This window comes from Cydia pomonella, chromosome 18 (assembly GCF_033807575.1).
Source record: "Cydia pomonella isolate Wapato2018A chromosome 18, ilCydPomo1, whole genome shotgun sequence".
Classification (NCBI taxonomy): domain Eukaryota; kingdom Metazoa; phylum Arthropoda; class Insecta; order Lepidoptera; family Tortricidae; genus Cydia; species Cydia pomonella.
The window spans coordinates 7,496,664-7,514,588 of record NC_084720.1 but is presented as its reverse complement, the minus strand read 5'-3'; the positions used below and the strand labels follow the sequence as shown (position 1 = coordinate 7,514,588).

Genomic DNA, 17,925 nt, shown 5'->3' with positions numbered 1-17,925 from the left:
CTTAAGGTTGACTGGAAAAGGATGCCTATTGACATTAAGTTCGCCTTTTAAGTTTTTATTTTGTGCAATAAATATTAAATAAATCGAGAGCAGCTACGATCTTGGACGCACCTTTCCAATTGGTATGGACGGTTGTATCCCTTTGGGTGTTACCACAGCAATCGATCGATGGCATCGATCGACGTTGACATGGAACAGTCGACGTCGATTGATAGTTTCTCCCTAGACAAATCGATCGACGTCGACTGTTCCATATCGGTTTCGATGGATGCCATCGATAGAGTGGTGTGGTAACACCCTTTCTCTTGTCTCCCATCATGACAAATGTATACCATCTTGCATGCTGTAAACTACCTACAGATGTCCAAATTTTCTTTTTTTGTGGAAACAAAATCTGCAAATTACCAAAAAGTTGGGAAAACTCACAGAACAGAAGTGTAAGGAAAAAAATTCACAGGAAACAAACGAAATTTTCATTTTGTAAATGGTAATTTCGATTTCCATGCAAAATGTTTTCATATTTGTCTATGCGGAAATTTCATAATTTGGAAACTTTCCGATGGCATAAGAGACACAAAAGGTTCACGTATGCTCAGTGAAAAGTGTTGCTCTTAATAGGTCTATGAGTAAAGGGCTAACTTACTTGGTATTGTTTGGTATTCTGGGTATTTCACAGGACGACCGCGGGCGGTTGGCGGGGTTCATACCTAGCGCGCCCAATACATCCAGGTGAATGTCGTTGGCTGAAACAAACACAATTTACATTTTTTTTAATGTGACATAAGACATTTTTTAGACCATCATAGTGGTTATTTCCGAAATATTCCTTTAAAGAAAATGCAGATTTTTATAGTAGTAAGAATGTTTCGAACTTTAAAAAGATTGACCTAAAAAAACCTATGCGATTATTTACCATAGGCACAAATATGAATTATGACAATGAACAATAGTGACAAGTTGGAATTCCCAGGTGGTTATTTGAATTCAAGTCTCTTTAAATGGGTAGCAAAAGGTAGAATAATTGATTTGTGTAGCCAAACAAACCACTTACAAAGTGTGCTTGAAAAAAAAAACCGAGTGTTCTAGTGAAAGTAGGTTTCAGTTTAGCTAAAAGATATCTAATTAATTAAGAGATCATTTGACTGTTGCATCAACGACATCTAATATTTTTTTTAGAAAGGCATGACAGGCAAAGACCGTGCAGTCTTTGTAACATCACCAACCATTATTTTGCTAAGTGATGAGCTTTGTTGTAGCGCAGGAGAGGTATGAAAAAGTGGTATTTCTACTCGGCGTGTGGAATTGATTGTCCGGCGGGTAACTACGAATATATAAGGCGGTTTTCACATTGGATGAGGATCCGCCGGCATGCGAGATGTATGTGAACGTATAGCGCTGTCTCGGTCACGGTCCGGCGTGGAATGATTGGCACATACCTCTCCGATGGTTCTGCTGCGTGTGGGGATGTGCATGGGAATGCAACGGGTGGTGTGGCGACAGCGGCTGCGAGGCCGCCGGCGCGTCGCCGCCGCACGACTGGTGCAGCGCCGAGTCGGAGTTGGTGCGACGCCAGTTACTGTCTGGCGGTGGACTGGAACAAACAAATGTTTTATTAGATTTTTGAAAACGACGCACGCACGATATTTTACTAATCAGGTTTTCTCAGTCGTCCTCATAGATAGGTATACATCGCCTTAATACAATGGCATAAGGTTACAAACTGTAATGTATTAAGATTTATTATTTTTACAACAGGTAGTATAAATAACCTATAAACATTGGCTTCAAAATTACACGACGTTCTTGCTAGTTACTCCAAACCGAATGTATAGATCGTGTCATTCACGACGACGCGTGCCTTGACTCGTAATGTCATGTTATTAAAGGTTAGATTTGACAAATCTGCGCGTCATAGAGGATGACACGAACTATAAACTTGAGTGTTAGTGTGACCTAGTTTATTTACTTATGACTGTTATGACAAATTGTTTCACTAGTTTTAATTATACACGTAGAGTATGGTGATTTAGTAATCACAGATTTATTAAGGGGTTGGTAAAGCTCCTGGTGTTAGCCTTAGGCGGGTTGTATATGTCGAAGCAAGCTCGTGAACATAATTTTAAATATAATGCGCTCAAAAGCGAATATATGGTTTTTAAAGCGGAAACCAAGAGCCCATCGATTTGATCAGCTGCAACGTACCCTGGAGAATTAGACGGCTTAAGATTAGCAGAAGCAAAGCAGGTCCTCTGCCATACAACTATAGCCACTCAGAGCACACAGCACCAAAAATCACTATAGATGGACACCCAGTACCAAAAGTAAGTCAGTTCAAATACCTAGTCTTGGTTTTGTTCGCCGACGCAAATGTGGACATGGACGTGACACATAGGGTAAATGTAGCTTGGCTGAGGTGGAAGGCGCTCTCGGGGGTGCTCTGTGAGTCACAGACTGTGACCGACGTGTGCCGATAAAGACCAAGGTCAAGGTCTACAAAACAGCTGTGAGACCTGCTATGATGTATAGTGCATTCTGTATGAAGGTGTTGAGGTGGGCGGCAGGTATGACGAGACTCGATAAAGTGCGTAACGAATACATCAGAGGAAGCTACAAGATCGCCCCCATCACCGACAAGATTCAAGAATCCCGCATGAGATGGCACGGGCATATTATGAGACGCGACGAAGACCATATCGTGAGTAAAGCCCTTGCACTACCGGACAATAAGAGGGAGAGGTCGCCCGCCTGCTATGTGGTGGTCCATCATATTAATGGATTTGACACAGGCTCAGTTGAACAAAGAGACAACCCAGGATTGACCAACCTGGCGTTTGGGAAAGAGGAGGGCCGACCCCAAATAACGGAAAGAGGCACGGAAACAATAACTTAATATCTTAGTGGAAAATGGGGACTACATTTGTATAGAAAAGCGGTCACGTGATTTGAGGCCCTTTCGTTTTAATACTGAAATTAATTTCGATATTGCTATCGTAACAAAATACTGCTTATAATGACATTGGCAATTATTTAATAAGTAATATGATTCAGTTGCTTATCGAAAGAATTCGCGGGTAAAATGACAATTAACCTTATAAACCTTGGCATTGACTTTTGGCCCTTCAAAGTCCTTGATAAGATATAAGTGGCGAGCACAGTATGTTATTTAAACGGGACACTCGATAAGCGACCTTTCTTAATTGGAGCTAAAATGTCAGTTCCTCGTACTAGTTATTCAGGTGTGATTGTATAAATATTTGATTCCACTAACGTTAGGTATACGTAACATGATAGGCGTAAAAGATATAAATCAAAGTTTTATCAGATTATTGTATCATAACTAGACCTAGAACTTATTCTAGCAAACACGAGAGTTCTACAAAATGGAATATCAACATATTTATATAAGAATATAGTTATCGATATGTAGATACCTCAACCCTATGGAAAATAACATAACTAACCACTTGTTTAAGAAAATAATTATCTACCGCGAAATAGTAATAGCCTAGATCTTCTTTAATTTATTACTCATATTCAATGACTTAAGGGTACATACTATATCATAGAGAATTTGAAATAGAGGTGGATTGTCAAAGAAAACTTTGTAGCCACAGCAAATTTACTGCCATCTTTCGACACATGATTAAAACTTTTAGAACGCCATTTGACTTTGAACCTTACTTATTCTTTCACTGATATGATATGTGTTAAATTTGCGGCGCGATCTTACCTCTATTTCAAATTCTCTTTGACTATATATATACAATAGTTTTTCGTTTTTATAGTCAGGTACTTGTAGGATTACGATAAATAGGAGAAATATATATGTATTATTTATATTTTTGTAATATTCCGGTGAGTTTGTGACTTATTATAATTTACTTTTATATATTTATATTTGACTTGCTTTATCGATAACAGGTTTGTCGATGTTTCATTTTGTCAATCTCTCGTCTTTGCTAGAAAAAGTTCTCGGCGTAATCATAACATTTCATATGCGTGTGGTGGGCATAGATCGTGGGCTTAAACCGCGGTTGTGCAGTATAAAGCAGAAAAAACTGTTCTCGAACAAATTGCAAAAAGATGACTTTAAACAAATAGAATTGAGTATAGAGGCATTAGAGGCGTATTGTCAAAGTAAATTTAGTAGTAGTTTGACCCATGTTCTTTCACTGATATGTGTTAAATATGAAACGGCGACGCTATCTATTCGACCATAATTTTTCAATGATTTTTCGAGGCACGTTTTTTTCTTAGACTTTATCTTATACTTACGGAGTAAACGGAGTTATATATATCTTTGCTACAAATTAAGTCAGGTTCCTTATCATACATAGACAAGAGCTTAAACGATAAATGCAACATCATCACACAGGCATTTGTTTCTATGTCACCTTTTACCTTGTTACAGTGACAAACAATATGAAAGCCGCTAGGGATCTTTGCTGTCACGGTGACAAGGTACAAACGTGGCGTAGAAATCAAATTCCTTTCGCCTTGTTTACGCCCCAATGCATCTCTTATAATTATTGAAAATTTCATCGATAACGTTAGTTGTTTTCGAGAAGTTACGATGTTATAAAGAACATATGAGCAGTTATGATAAGATAGACTATTTGCCGCCACTGTACCTTTTAATAGTCGAATAAATGTTTCAACCAGACCGTCTATCTAATTATTTGTCGCAACCTTGAAAATAACGACAATAACATGCCTTCAAATGCAATTATTTACGTACGTGCTTCGAAAAACCGATATTGGCCTCAAGGTATTACAAATTTGATCCGCCACGGTCAATGACTCTTAATAGGTATAGTTTAAGTACTGAGAAACCCCAATTATTTTCAACTTTTAATGAACGCAAAGTATAGGTTTGTCCTTTCACATTTACGCTGTATTAACTAATTACCTTTAATTTAATTGAAAGCCCGTGGGTGTATAATTTGTACCTTTAAAATTGTACCGCAAACATTAGTCGAACTATGAAACTTGAAGGTATATTTATTGTTACAATGAATGTATGACAACTAATTTCCTGTTCGTAACTCAGCGTATGCCGAAAAGGAGACAATTATTAATTATGAATGAGTTTTTGTAGTGAGCAGCATGTAAATATGTATGGTGTGTCATCAATAATGAATATACCGAAATAGTCAACGATATTTTATTGTATAGTCTAACCAAGCAGGTTTCTACGAATGTTTCCTGTTTTAGAATTAAAGCGGTTATTATTTTAATAACCCACAATTCGTGATTTAACATCACTCAATCATTATGGATTCTAAGATAATTGAGAATGTACAATAAAATCTATTTAAAAAAAATGTTCTATTTGTGGACCCGGAAAACTGTTTTATAGACACTTATTGATGCTAATTCAGTGTTTCACTTATATCATATTTTCGGTTGGGTATACTTAATTGGTATTTCGCGTCAATAAGCGTATTGGCTTTTTAATGGTATTTCCATCGTTCAACTACAATTAAAAAAACTATTCAATGGGACTACAGAATTACAGTGGCATTCAACTTGTTAACGGAATTTCCATTGTTACTCTAGAAATACCTACTTTGTACTCGTATTAATAGACTATGATGAAAATCCCAGTTTTTGTCATCTGAAAACATTTTATAGAGCCTATTACAATGAAATAAAGTTTACTATAAATGTAATTATTATAGTCCATGCTCATCCTGTAATTGACATCATCATAAAGCGGGAAAATGCTCATTCAGGAAAAATGGGAAGTTGAAAACTTTATGAATAAGTTTTTTAATTTTACCTGTGAATCGGAAACCACAGCCCTTCGATGGATTCATCTACTAAAGGTTTGGTGGATTGACCCGCTATCGTTATCCTCAAGAAAGAGGTTTGGATCACTTTCTATTCAATCATATACAGCTTCTGTAATCACTTCGAAAATCCATTTCCTCTTGACGAATACTAAATTAAATTTGATTAAGATTATTTAAATAATTATGATTAAGTTTGGGTTTTTTTTTTAATTTTAGGCTACATACTTCAAGCACTTTAGGAACCCTTTACGATAGACTGTATCACTCGAGAGACGTGTATAGCGTTAGCGGTCGGCCGCCGCTATAGGCCAATGTAGGCCCCATGGGGCTAGGGGTTCGCATCGGCATCGCGTCTTCGACACAACCTTCACTCATGTCATACTGTGTCGAGTCTATTCACCTTAGAAGAGAAATACAGTTATATGAGGACGATAATTACGAAGGACTCAATCCCGGGAGTTGAGAATCTTCACTGATGGGTCCAAAACAGACAGCGGATCGGGCTCTGGAGCCTTCTCAGAAGACTTAAACATGTCAATCACTACGCCGCTAGGAGCCCATAACTCGGTATTCCAAGCTGAGTGCATGGGCATCATAAACGCGGCGGCTGCCATCACTGCAAGGAAGGTAGTAGGATCCTCCATCTGCATACTCTCCGACAATAGATCAGTCTTAATGGCTCTAAATAGCCATATAGTTACATCCAAACTTATACACGAATGCCACAAATGACTAATGGAGGTATGTCAAAATAACAAGATCACCCTACAATGGATCAAAAGACACAGTGGATCCCGGAGTAACGATGCTGCGGACGAGCTTGCCAGGCAAGGATCGAGTGCGGGGGCGATTGGCCCGGAACCGATTGATCCGACACCGTTTAGCAAGGTACACTCAATGCTGCTGGCACGTACAGAGAAACTACACACAGAACACTGGCTGAACCAGACGGGATGCAGACAGGCCAAAGAAGCCATGCCTGGCATCAACGGAAAGCTCACAAGGGCGCTCCTTCAACTAGGGAAGGTCCGACTGAGTATGCTAACTAGTGTCATAACAGGTCATGGACTATTTAACAAACATCTTTTCATAACAGGTGTTACAGACAGTCCCCTATGCCGAGGATGCATGGAGATAGAAGAAACAGCCTCTCACGTGGTGCTGGAATGCAGCGGAGTGACTCTATACAGGGCTAAACATCTTGGATCCCCGAGAGACTTCCCCGAGGTTCTACTCAACATTAAGCGTTTGATAGGATTCCTCGAGGAGCTGGGCTGGCAGGACTAGTCCAACCCCACATGTGACGCAAAACAGGTGCCAGTCGTCGAGTTGCGGAAAATCGCCCGTATACAATACAATACTCACCTTAGAATAGATACACCGTGCTGCCGAAGCGCCGGTCGTTGGGGCGCCGCATGTACCTCACGGAGTTGAAGACGCGGCCTCACTGCGGCCTCCTTTCATGCTATAAGTACTGTGTCACTAGTTCACTCACCTTAGATACACCATGCTGATGTGGTGCCGGCAGCCGGCCTTTGCTGCGGCCTCCGTCCGTGTCATACTGTGTCGCTCACCTTAGATACGCCGTGCTAGTGGTAGGGGCTGGTGTCGGCGGTCGGCAATGCGTCGCTATAAGCCTTACAGGACTAGTTTGGTCGCGCCTCCGACACCGCCCTCGTCTATGCCACACTGTTGCTAGTCCACTCACCTTAGATACACCGTGCTGCCGTAGGGGCTGGTGTCGTGGCGGCGGTCGGCGGGGCGCCTCATGGGCCCCACGGAGCTAGAGGCTCGGCCTCGCTGCGTAGGGGAGCGCGACGGCGACGCGCCTCCACTGCGGCCTCCACCCATGCCATACTGTGTTGCTAGCGTTACTTCTTCAGGCTGTAACAATATTCGAAATGTTATAGAATGCGTAACTAATATGAGACATCTACTCAGAGGTTCTCCACAGAAATTTTTTGGGGGGTTCTTTTGAACTGTGAAAGAAATAATCTATGGAACATATCGCTTGCGATCGATTACGGAATGACACCTTAGTTTCCGTTTTAAGTCTGCAGGAATACCTTAAAAAGTAATGTACCAATATCAAACAAAACAAAAACAACCAATGAAACACAATAGTAGACTTTTCTTTGGGCTGACAAGTATCTATGAAACATGTAATCTTATTACTAACAGAACAAAGATGTATATTATTATGACTGTTGTTTCAATTATTGATTGTAGAAAATGTAATAAAACTGGTACTCATGGATGTTAGGTAAAATTGTTCAGTTAATATTCATAATGAGCTAGCTTTGGGTTGCAATTTTTATACTTATGAAATGATGGGTAATAATGATGGGTGTTTCACCATCAACTAGTCTCTTATCAGATACCTCTTAGCATAGAGTAATATCTTAATTAAAGCTGTCTAGTATTAAATATGGGTAATTATACTAATTATGGTGTTCCATATTTGTCACCGATTTATATTAGTACCGTCACCTGAAATAATATGTTACATAAATAAACACCACTTTTTTGGACCACATGTCAATTAAAAATATAGAATTGGCTAAAGTTCAAAGTTAATTTATTATTATCATTAAATCTTTTATTTCAGGCAAAGCCCATAAATGTGTTAGTATTACACAACATAACTTACAAGACTATTGTTAAAACTATTGAAAATTATAATGATAAAAATGTTTTTTTTTTTTTGTATAATTATGGTTTTTATAAAGGCATATTCTGGTAATTTCACATAGGTACTTTAGATTGTCCGGTAAAAAAATGGACTGTAATATGATGGAATTTAAAATAAAGTCACTTTGTTCACAACAAAGTAACACTTTAAATGTACTAATACTAAATCTAAGCTATTCTATAAATCAAATCTCTATAACGAAAATTAGTAAACTTATAATAGGTGAATTGGTAATCCAGGCAGAACATTTTCAGCCTTTTATGCATGCACATAAGGACTACAATATCCACATGCTGTTGTCTAGCACATCCTACAACAAAAATACTTTCACTATAGCAAATCTTCTAAAGGGCATAATTAAAAATCTAAGGCATTTCATAGATTTAAAAAATGTAGACATGTTGAAATATAAACATGATAACCTGAACACCATTGATGTGTAGTGTACAGATGAAATCCATGCCATGAGTGAACAAAAACTTTTCGACCACATGGCACTAAGTAAATATGTCTTGAGCATCTTACTGTGCTTCACACATTTGTGAACTAAACAATGTTTATTTTAATAAGCATAAATTATATTTAGTAATTCTTATGCATATTTTATGAGGTGCTAATTCAATTTACACCTTTCAGTTGATTAGTTTGTCAAATTGCAATTTTTTCTTAGAATAATTAAAGATATAAATATGTTTACAATATACATTATACAATAATTGTAACAGTTTTCAGAGATAACATAAAATCAAAACATGACAACAAAATGGGGAATCAATATAGCCATCTACAACTGCACCACTACCATAAAGAAAAACATAGCAGGTCTACAACAATTGAAATGTAAGGAGCAAGAGTCCAGAGGAACCTTGGCATTTTCTGACTCCGCACTGGCCTGTGGTGCAGCCACATTTGGCAAGGAGCCGCTGCGGAACGAGCCCAGCCCCGGTTGTGTGGGCCTGAGCATGGAGTCATTGTTCTCCACGGGCTTAGGGGCTTTGACTCTTGCACGTCGGCTACTTGTGTTAACCTGCAACCACGACTCTCCAACAGACTACTGCCTTACTTACATACACTTGCAATTCTTGCAAAACATACACTCATGTTAAACACGGCTAGTGACCTTGATATGTACGAGTAAAGCAACACTTAAGTATTAATATCTAGAGGTTAATACTCCAATGTTTATAATGGAACTGAATGAGAGTGAATTAGATTTTGCTATCTTAATAGCAATATTATTGTTTACATGTCACAATGGATCTAATTTAGAAACACTTTGCTAACTCATAAAATTTTAAAATGCTGTATTGTTGTCTTCGTAAATGAATAGCACTGACAATGACAATTATCTATTCGTGCATAGTAGAGCGGCTACATAGGAGTTATTGTTGGTCCTTTGTATTTAGATAACATTAATTAATCAGTTAGTTATTGAGTCGCAATATGAATATTGCAACGATTATTGTTTACGTCTCGGCCGCACATTTGACGGCCAGGAAGCGATTGCCTGAGTAAATAGGCGACATACCTTATTGGTTGCGTCTGAAACTTCACGCATAATCTTTTCAAAAGCGGCCGTCTCTTCGGCCTGCTTTTGATTGTGAAGTGCGATTTTTTCACTAAATTTCCTAGGGTTTGCCATGATGACTGACTAACAAGAGTTTTCCGTTTTTTACATCACAATTTTATGCGCTCTTAGAACCAAAATGCGCTTGCCTGTCATGTCGCACACAAACTCAATGTTACTATTGTGCAAAATTACTTACTTGTCTATAGGCAAAGACAATACAGAAAAGAACCAAAACAAAGAAACTGGAATAAAAACTTTACTAAAAAATAGATATGAATAAATTTAATTTAACTGAATGAAAATTAAGAATGTATTGTAATTTTGCTAATAATTTCAAAATATTATATTTTATTTATATTCATATGTGTGTATTACGTAGTTTCGTTTCTTTTCTTCGTTCTTTACTTCTGTCAGTCACCCAGTCAATCCAGTCATACGTCATGTTGACATGCGGACTGACATGTATTGACATCGCGTGTTACGAAAAATAAATTATGCAAATTAATTCATTATTTTTGTAATAATATAAAATTAAAGACACAGTGTTACTAAAATATTAAACGGTTAGACCGCAGTAAAATAATAATGGCGGAAAAATACATACTAACACTAGATATAGGAACTACTACGATACGTTCTTTTATATATAATTCTAAAGCCGAAACTGTTGGAAGTGCTGTTGACCAGGTATGTTTTGAGTTTATATATTAAAGCAGGCAAATAAACAAGGCAGATTACTTTTATCATTTAAAAAACCCAATTTTCTCTAAGTATTTATTTCCATATAAAAGGAGATAGTGTTTCAAATAAAATAAACAATTTAATTTTAATTGTTCAACTCAAGTTTTATTACCAACATAAAAATAGTCTTGTTTAACGATATAATAGATTCGGTAGGTACTATTAACTCCTTTGTTACATTGTAAATTGATTTGGCAAGTTGGCAAATTTAATTTTGGTGTTTGTACAGTCAAACAAGTTTTATCAGATAATTAATTTGAATTTCATTTATTACCAGGCAACTAAGGCCCTTAGATATATACCTTACATACTAACATATATACAATAGTAAAAATCTTAAATCTGAAAATAATTTCGGTGACACAGTTTTCCATTGCATTGCATGTTCCGGTGTAGGTGGTGTACAATGACTGCCTTATTGAATATTGATTGAACTAGTAATTTTGACTGCATTAGTACTTTCTAATAACAGGCATTAATATTTAAAATCTAATTATAGTTTTAATCTATAACTAACAGATAATTTAATATTTCTGCTTGCAGGTCAAATTACACTATCCAAGTCCAGGGTTTGTGGAAATAGATCCTGAGGAGCTATGGAAATCAGTAGTACAAGTTGTGTTGATTTCAATCAAAGGTAATAAATATTTAATTGTTTTTCATAGGTAGAATATTTATAAAACATCTACATACTACATATGTACATATGTTTTATTGTAAGTGTTACATATTACGGTGTAGAGAAAATGACTTGTCCATTAATCCGAGCAAGACGGTAATAGTACCATTCACAAGGAAACGAAAGCTCGAAAAGCTCCCAGAACCAAGACTTAATGGACAAACAATACCATTCTCAGACGAGGTCAAGTACCTAGGGGTCACTTTCGACCAAAAGTTAACTTGGAACCCTCACCTAAGAAATATTATACAAAAAGCGAAAATGGCCATGTGGTCATGCTGTCGAATGGCAGGAGCAAGATGGGGCATAAGACCCAAAATTGCTATGTGGTTATACACAGCGGTTGTGAGGCCCATAATTACCTACGCCTCCGCAGTCTGGTGTAACAAAACCAACCAAAAGACGGCAATAGAAACTCTAAACAGCCTGCAGCGCACGGCTTGTTTAACAGCAACAGGCGCCTTCTCCTCGACACCGGGGGCGGCCCTAGACGCACTGCTGGATATTATACCACTCCACTTGCAGGTGCAAAAGGAGGCTAAGCAGTGCGTCTACAGAATATGCATGCTAAACAGGCCAAAATGGCGCTCTCAAGCATTAACCAAACTAAAGGCCTGGGTTTTTGCAAATAGAACCCTTAGCATGCCCACCGATGACACGCACACTGAATGTCAGTTTACTAAACTGTACACAGTAGAAATACCTCCTAGAGACAAATGGACCAACAACCAAATATACGTCGAAGAGGGAAGCCATATTTGGTACACGGATGGTTCCAAGAAAGGCATTGATGTAGGATGTGGGATCTATGGTGAGAGACCTAAGCTCAGAGCCAGCGTCAGCATGGGCACACAGGCCTCAATCTTCCAGGCTGAAGTCTACGCCATCAACAAATGTGCGGAGATTAACCTGGATAAAAACCTACGACACCAACATATCTACATCAACTCAGACAGCCAGGCTGCTCTGCTGGCACTAGAATCCCTTGAGTCAAACTCAAAACTAGTCCAGAACTGTAAAACAAACCTCAATGCACTGGCAAACTCCAACAAAGTCACACTTAGATGGGTACCAGGGCACTCCGACATTAACGGAAACGAAGAAGCGGACGAACTTGCTAGAAAGGGCGCAGACACACCCCTGGTCGGCCCAGAACCGTTCTGTGGAATCACAAAACGGGATGCATATTCACTGCTCAGCAATTTAGAAAAAATAAGGGCAAACGATTGGTGGAAGTTCGTAAAAGGACAAGAACACTCGAAAGCTCTAATCAAAGGGTTCAACAGCAAAACTGCTAGGGAGCTTCTAGGGCTCAAAAGACACAAAGCCTGCGCGGTGACCAGAATTTTGACTGGACACTGTAAATTGAACAAACACATGTTTCAAATTGGAAAGAAACAAGACGCGACATGCAGGTTCCGCCATGAGTCAGAGGAGACTGCAATGCACATTCTCTGCTCCTGTGGACCACTAATGTCAAAAAGAAGTACCCACCTAGGGCGGCACGTATTGCAACCCTATGAGGTACAGAACATTACGGCCCAAAGAATCTGGAATTTCCTGGATTCAACGGGCATCAGTAATGAACTTTAAAGGGCTATCACAATAGACCAATGCCTGGTCGACGTGGCATTCAAAGGCCCACAAACTACAATAATAATAATACATATTACATGTAAGTGTTTTGGTTTAGAACTGTAATCTTGCATATTTGGAAAAAAAAATTAACACTTGGAATGGTAGGCGGTCATCTCCCGACCGATTATGTCATTTAAATTTCAAATTTGATTAATTGAAATAAAATTAAAATTCCAATAACTCAAAAACGACATATGCCACTTGAAGAGTTATAATGGTTATTGACATCATAATTGTTACTAATTGGAAAGTATATTTGTAGATGCAAAACTATCAGCAGCGCAAATCACAGCAATGGGCATATCAACACAGAGAAGCACATTCATTAATTGGTCACGGGAAACGGGTAAACCGTTCCATCGATTCATCACTTGGAAGGATCTCAGAGCCGACAAACTTGTTAACCAATGGAATGAATCGTATACATGGAAGGTAATAATAATAGACATAGAAATGATTGTGTTTAAATTTGAATTGGATTCCATTTGGAACTGAATTTATTGGATTCCGTCGACGATACAGACGCGATGCTAACGCTCTTGCGACATGTGTGTATCAATACTAACGTGTGTTTGTATCGTAACAATCACAAACTGCTTCATGGAATAAAAAACACGGTGTGCAAGGGCCCATACTAGTTTGCTGTTGTGGAGTTGTAGATGTGTCTGACTGGGTCTTATTTATTAATAGATGATGATGGGAATTATATTGATTTTAAATGTTTATTATTTCTGATTATTTTTACAAAAAGAAGCTCGTAGTTTTCTGACGAAGTGGATTAAGATAAACTTAATGGACGAAATTCTCTCTCTTTGTTTATCAAAGATGAAGTTTGGGTATGCAATTAATTACTTGTATCTATAGTTTTCTTATTCGCTAAAAAATATCATAATGCTAAATGCAGGCCTAGATTACCTATAGCTTTTGTGGTCGCTAGCAAAATCAGTACTAGGTAGTATTCTCAAAAATATCTGCACAAGCTAGATTAAAGATAAATGTAGTTTATTGTGCAAGTAGGCATATTAGTGTGTGCTTATGAACAATAAATAAATCGATTATATTAATGAGATATTTGTCAATACCTTTGCCTTGATAAGTCATCCTACACTAAGAATAGACAGATAATACTTTTATAAGGACAATGTGGTGAAGAGCATCTACAAGCTCTTTAAATGAGAGAGTTCTTACCATACAACAGTCTTCCCTTACCTACTGCTTACTGCTAGCCTTTATCCGCAGACGTTTTGTCTGGTTGCCCTTAGCATAAGCCTCTCCCATATTCCTGCATGCGTCTCTGTCCAGAGCCTGTCTTCTCCACAAGGCTCCAGCTGAACTCCCCTACCATCTCTTTTTTTTTGACGATCTTACATGCATTCAATTGTATATGCTACTCTTTCCCACAATGACCTTATGTCAGATTACTTAACTTACACAAACCCATTATAATTTGCATACTAAACAGTAAATAGCCTGACAGTACTTTTGCGGCCTTATCACTGACTTTGAACTCTATGTCAAGTTCTTAAGATTCTAATTGCATTAGGATCAGTCGACACTATTATTAATATACATTGTGCTTACTTTGTAACGTCTTTTGACGAAAATAACCACTATAAGAACTTAGATATTGTCCGCATCCAGATGTTTATCAATTGTTGCAGTCTATATTTAGTTGTGTTTGTTGCGAAACAAACCAATTGTCTTGGTAGAAAGTTAATTAAGGTAAGTTAACTAGCCTAATGCCAAAAATTATCCCAAAATGTTTTCAGGTACTTTTTAGGGTTCCGTAGCCAAATGGCAAAAAACGGAACCCTTATAGATTCGTCATGTCCGTCTGTCTGTCCGATTCTGTCACAGCCACTTTTTTCCGAAACTATAAGAGCTGTACTGTTCAAACTTAGTAAGTGGATGTATTCTACGAACCGCATTAAGATTTTCACACAAAAATAGAAAAAAAACAATAAATTTTGGGGGTTCCCCATACTTAGAACTGAAACTCAAAAAATCTTTTTTCATCAAACCCATACGTGTGGGGTATCTATGGATAGGTCTTCAAAAATGATATTGAGGTTTCTAATATCATTTTTTTCTAAAATGAATAGTTTGCGCGAGAGACACTTCCAAAGTGGTAAAATGTGTGTCGCCCCCCCCCCCCCGTAACTTCTAAAATAACAGAATGAAAAATCTAAAAAAAATATATGATATACATTGCCATGTAAACTTCCACCGAAAATTGGTTTGAACGAGATCTAGTAAGTAGTTTTTTTTTAATACGTCATGAAATTAAAAAAAAAAATTTTTTTTTCATCATACCCATACGTGTGGGGTATCTATGGATAGGTCTTCAAAAATGATATTAAGGTTTCTAATATCATTTTTTTCTAAACTAAATAGTTTGCGCGAGAGAACCTTCCAAAGTGAAAAAAAGTGTGTCCCCCCCCCTGTAACTTCTAAAATAACAGAATGAAAAATCTAAAAAAAATATATGATATACATTGCCATGTAAACTTCCACCGAAAATTGGTTTGAACGAGATCTAGTAAGTAGTTTTTTTTTAATACGTCATGAAATTAAAAAAAAAAAAATATTTCATCATACCCATACGTGTGGGGTATCTATGGATAGGTCTTCAAAAATGATATTAAGGTTTCTAATATCATTTTTTTCTAAACTGAATAGTTTGCGCGAGAGAACCTTCCAAAGTGAAAAAAAGTGTGCCCCCCCCCCCCCCCCTGTAACTTCTAAAATAACAGAATGAAAAATCTAAAAAAAATATATAATATACATTACCATGCAAACTTCCACCGAAAATTGGTTTGAACGAGATCTAGTAAGTAGTTTTTTTTTAATACGTCATAAAATTTTAAAAAATTTTTTTTCATTAAACATATACGTGTGGGGTATCTATGAATAGGTCTTCAAAAATGATATTTAGGTTCCTAATATCATTTTTTTCTAAACTGAATAGTTTGCGCGAGAGACACTTCCAAAGTGGTAAAATGTGTGTCCAAAGTGGGAAAATGTTGAACAAGATCTAATAAGAAGATTTTTTTTTAATACGTCTTAAATTGTACGGAACCCTTCATGCGCGAGTCCGACTCGCACTTGGCCGCTTTTTTAAACGATGTATGTTTAAAGTAAACTGTCATATTGAACTCTTCAATATGTTATCCATTCTAATATCGAACTTATTGCTTATGGAAGAAGATCCAAATTGTATTGACAGATTTTTCTGAAGTGTGCACTTTTCAAATAGGTAGTTTAATGTGCGTCCAAATCTGGCGACTGCGACGCTTAAGCGCCACAGGGAACCGCTCGCATATTACACACGCGATGCACAAACTGCGCAAGTAGTTAGAAGCAAACAGACCATTCGCCGCGCATTCGCTAGGTCGGGACGCACCGTGAACTACAAAATATGTGTAATGCTGTAATAGCACGTTTTTTTCAGCTATTCAAGGCCAGCGCGTACGTTTTGTATTTAATAATGAGAAGTCAGAAGTTCCGAGCCGGAAGTGTCCTTAAATTCATGAACACACAGGTAAGTACTTTTTGAACTTTTTTTTGTAAACATGCTTAGCCATTTTTCCTTTATCTGTGCTATAAGACGTTGCTTCGTACCAAATTTCAAGATTCTGAGTTCACGGGAAGTACCCTGTAGGTTTTGATTCCCTTGCGAGGGTCGGAAATTAGCGGCATAAACGTCTGTATCTTTTGATTGCGTTGAATTAGAAGTTTGATTTTTTCACAGCTCCAAGGGACAGTAGACCTGAGTATTTGATATAAATCCAGCTTGATACCTCCACGCGTTCCTGAGAAAAAGGGTCTTGACAGACAGACGGACGGACGGATAACAAAGTGAACCTATAAGGGTTCCGTTTTTTCCTTTCGAGGTACGGAACCCATAATAAAACGTAAAATCAGAAAATTTATGACAATTTACGCGAGAAATGAACTCGCGTCTCTGGGACACCGGTCTACGGTTTTACCAACTGAGCTTCCGAGAACTACTCTTTAGCAGCAAATATTTTATACGCGTCCTTAACGTAACTGGTAACTTTAACGTACCGTAACCATCACGCGGGCCGTATGATTGTTTGCGACCACCGTAGGATAAAAAAAAAATACACCGAGAGTAAACGAATAACATCAATAGGGCCACACAGAGCCAGGCCGAGGCGGCGCGCTCGGTTGAGGAAAACGCGCGCGCTGGCTCACGAAAACGCGCGCGCCGGCTCAGCCGAGGCACGTCTACACTGGCCTGTTTGTACGTGAGGAAATTGCTTCGCGCGTATGCTCGCTCTGTGTGGACCCGCCTATTAAAGCAAAATAAGTAGATGGGTCAAACACATTTTAGAAAAAGCTCCCGCTGCGCTAAACAAAGTTGCCGCTTTCCGCCTCCGTTGAGTAGAAAAATAGTATGAATAGAATAGAATAGAATAGAATAGAATAGATTTTATTTGTATTAATTGTACATCGTCATATTACCTAAAACTACTGTTTATACGTAACAGTGAGCAAAACAATAATAAATTGATATAATAAATTATAGATATAAAGTATACTGAAAACAAATTAAATTATACATATTTTCATTAAATTGAATTATAGAAATTTCAATGTCATATAATCGATTACAAATTATAGTTAGCTTAGCCTATATATAATAATTTAATGTTTCGACATATTCATTCATCCAGGAATTCTTTTACCGAGTAATATGCTTTTGTTGAGCAAAACGTTTTGAGCTCACGTGTGAAACGTCGTTCAGTACTCAATTCTTTTATTATTTCGGGTAATTTATTGTAAA

At 37.7% G+C, this 17,925-nt stretch overlaps 2 protein-coding genes across 2 annotated transcripts in view; one reads left to right on the top strand and one right to left on the bottom strand.

The window, feature by feature from the left end:
* The window catches only part of LOC133527893 (nascent polypeptide-associated complex subunit alpha, muscle-specific form-like), a 38,446-nt gene extending 28,140 nt beyond the window's left edge, over positions 1-10,306 (bottom strand). The window contains exons 1-5 of the mRNA XM_061865087.1: positions 10,016-10,306; positions 9,353-9,514; positions 7,504-7,679; positions 1,437-1,591; positions 644-743 (exon numbers count right to left, since the gene is read on the bottom strand). Coding sequence (XP_061721071.1) covers positions 644-743; positions 1,437-1,591; positions 7,504-7,679; positions 9,353-9,514; positions 10,016-10,129 — 707 coding nt within the window. The 5' untranslated portion in view covers positions 10,130-10,306. The remainder of the gene's footprint in view (positions 1-643; positions 744-1,436; positions 1,592-7,503; positions 7,680-9,352; positions 9,515-10,015) is intronic.
* A 127-nt stretch (positions 10,307-10,433) lies between these two features.
* The window catches only part of LOC133527976 (putative glycerol kinase 5), a 33,439-nt gene continuing 25,947 nt past the window's right edge, over positions 10,434-17,925 (top strand). The window contains exons 1-4 of the mRNA XM_061865197.1: positions 10,434-10,744; positions 11,342-11,435; positions 13,378-13,547; positions 16,567-16,656. Of these exons, the coding sequence (XP_061721181.1) occupies positions 10,643-10,744; positions 11,342-11,435; positions 13,378-13,547; positions 16,567-16,656 (456 nt within the window). The 5' untranslated portion in view covers positions 10,434-10,642. The remainder of the gene's footprint in view (positions 10,745-11,341; positions 11,436-13,377; positions 13,548-16,566; positions 16,657-17,925) is intronic.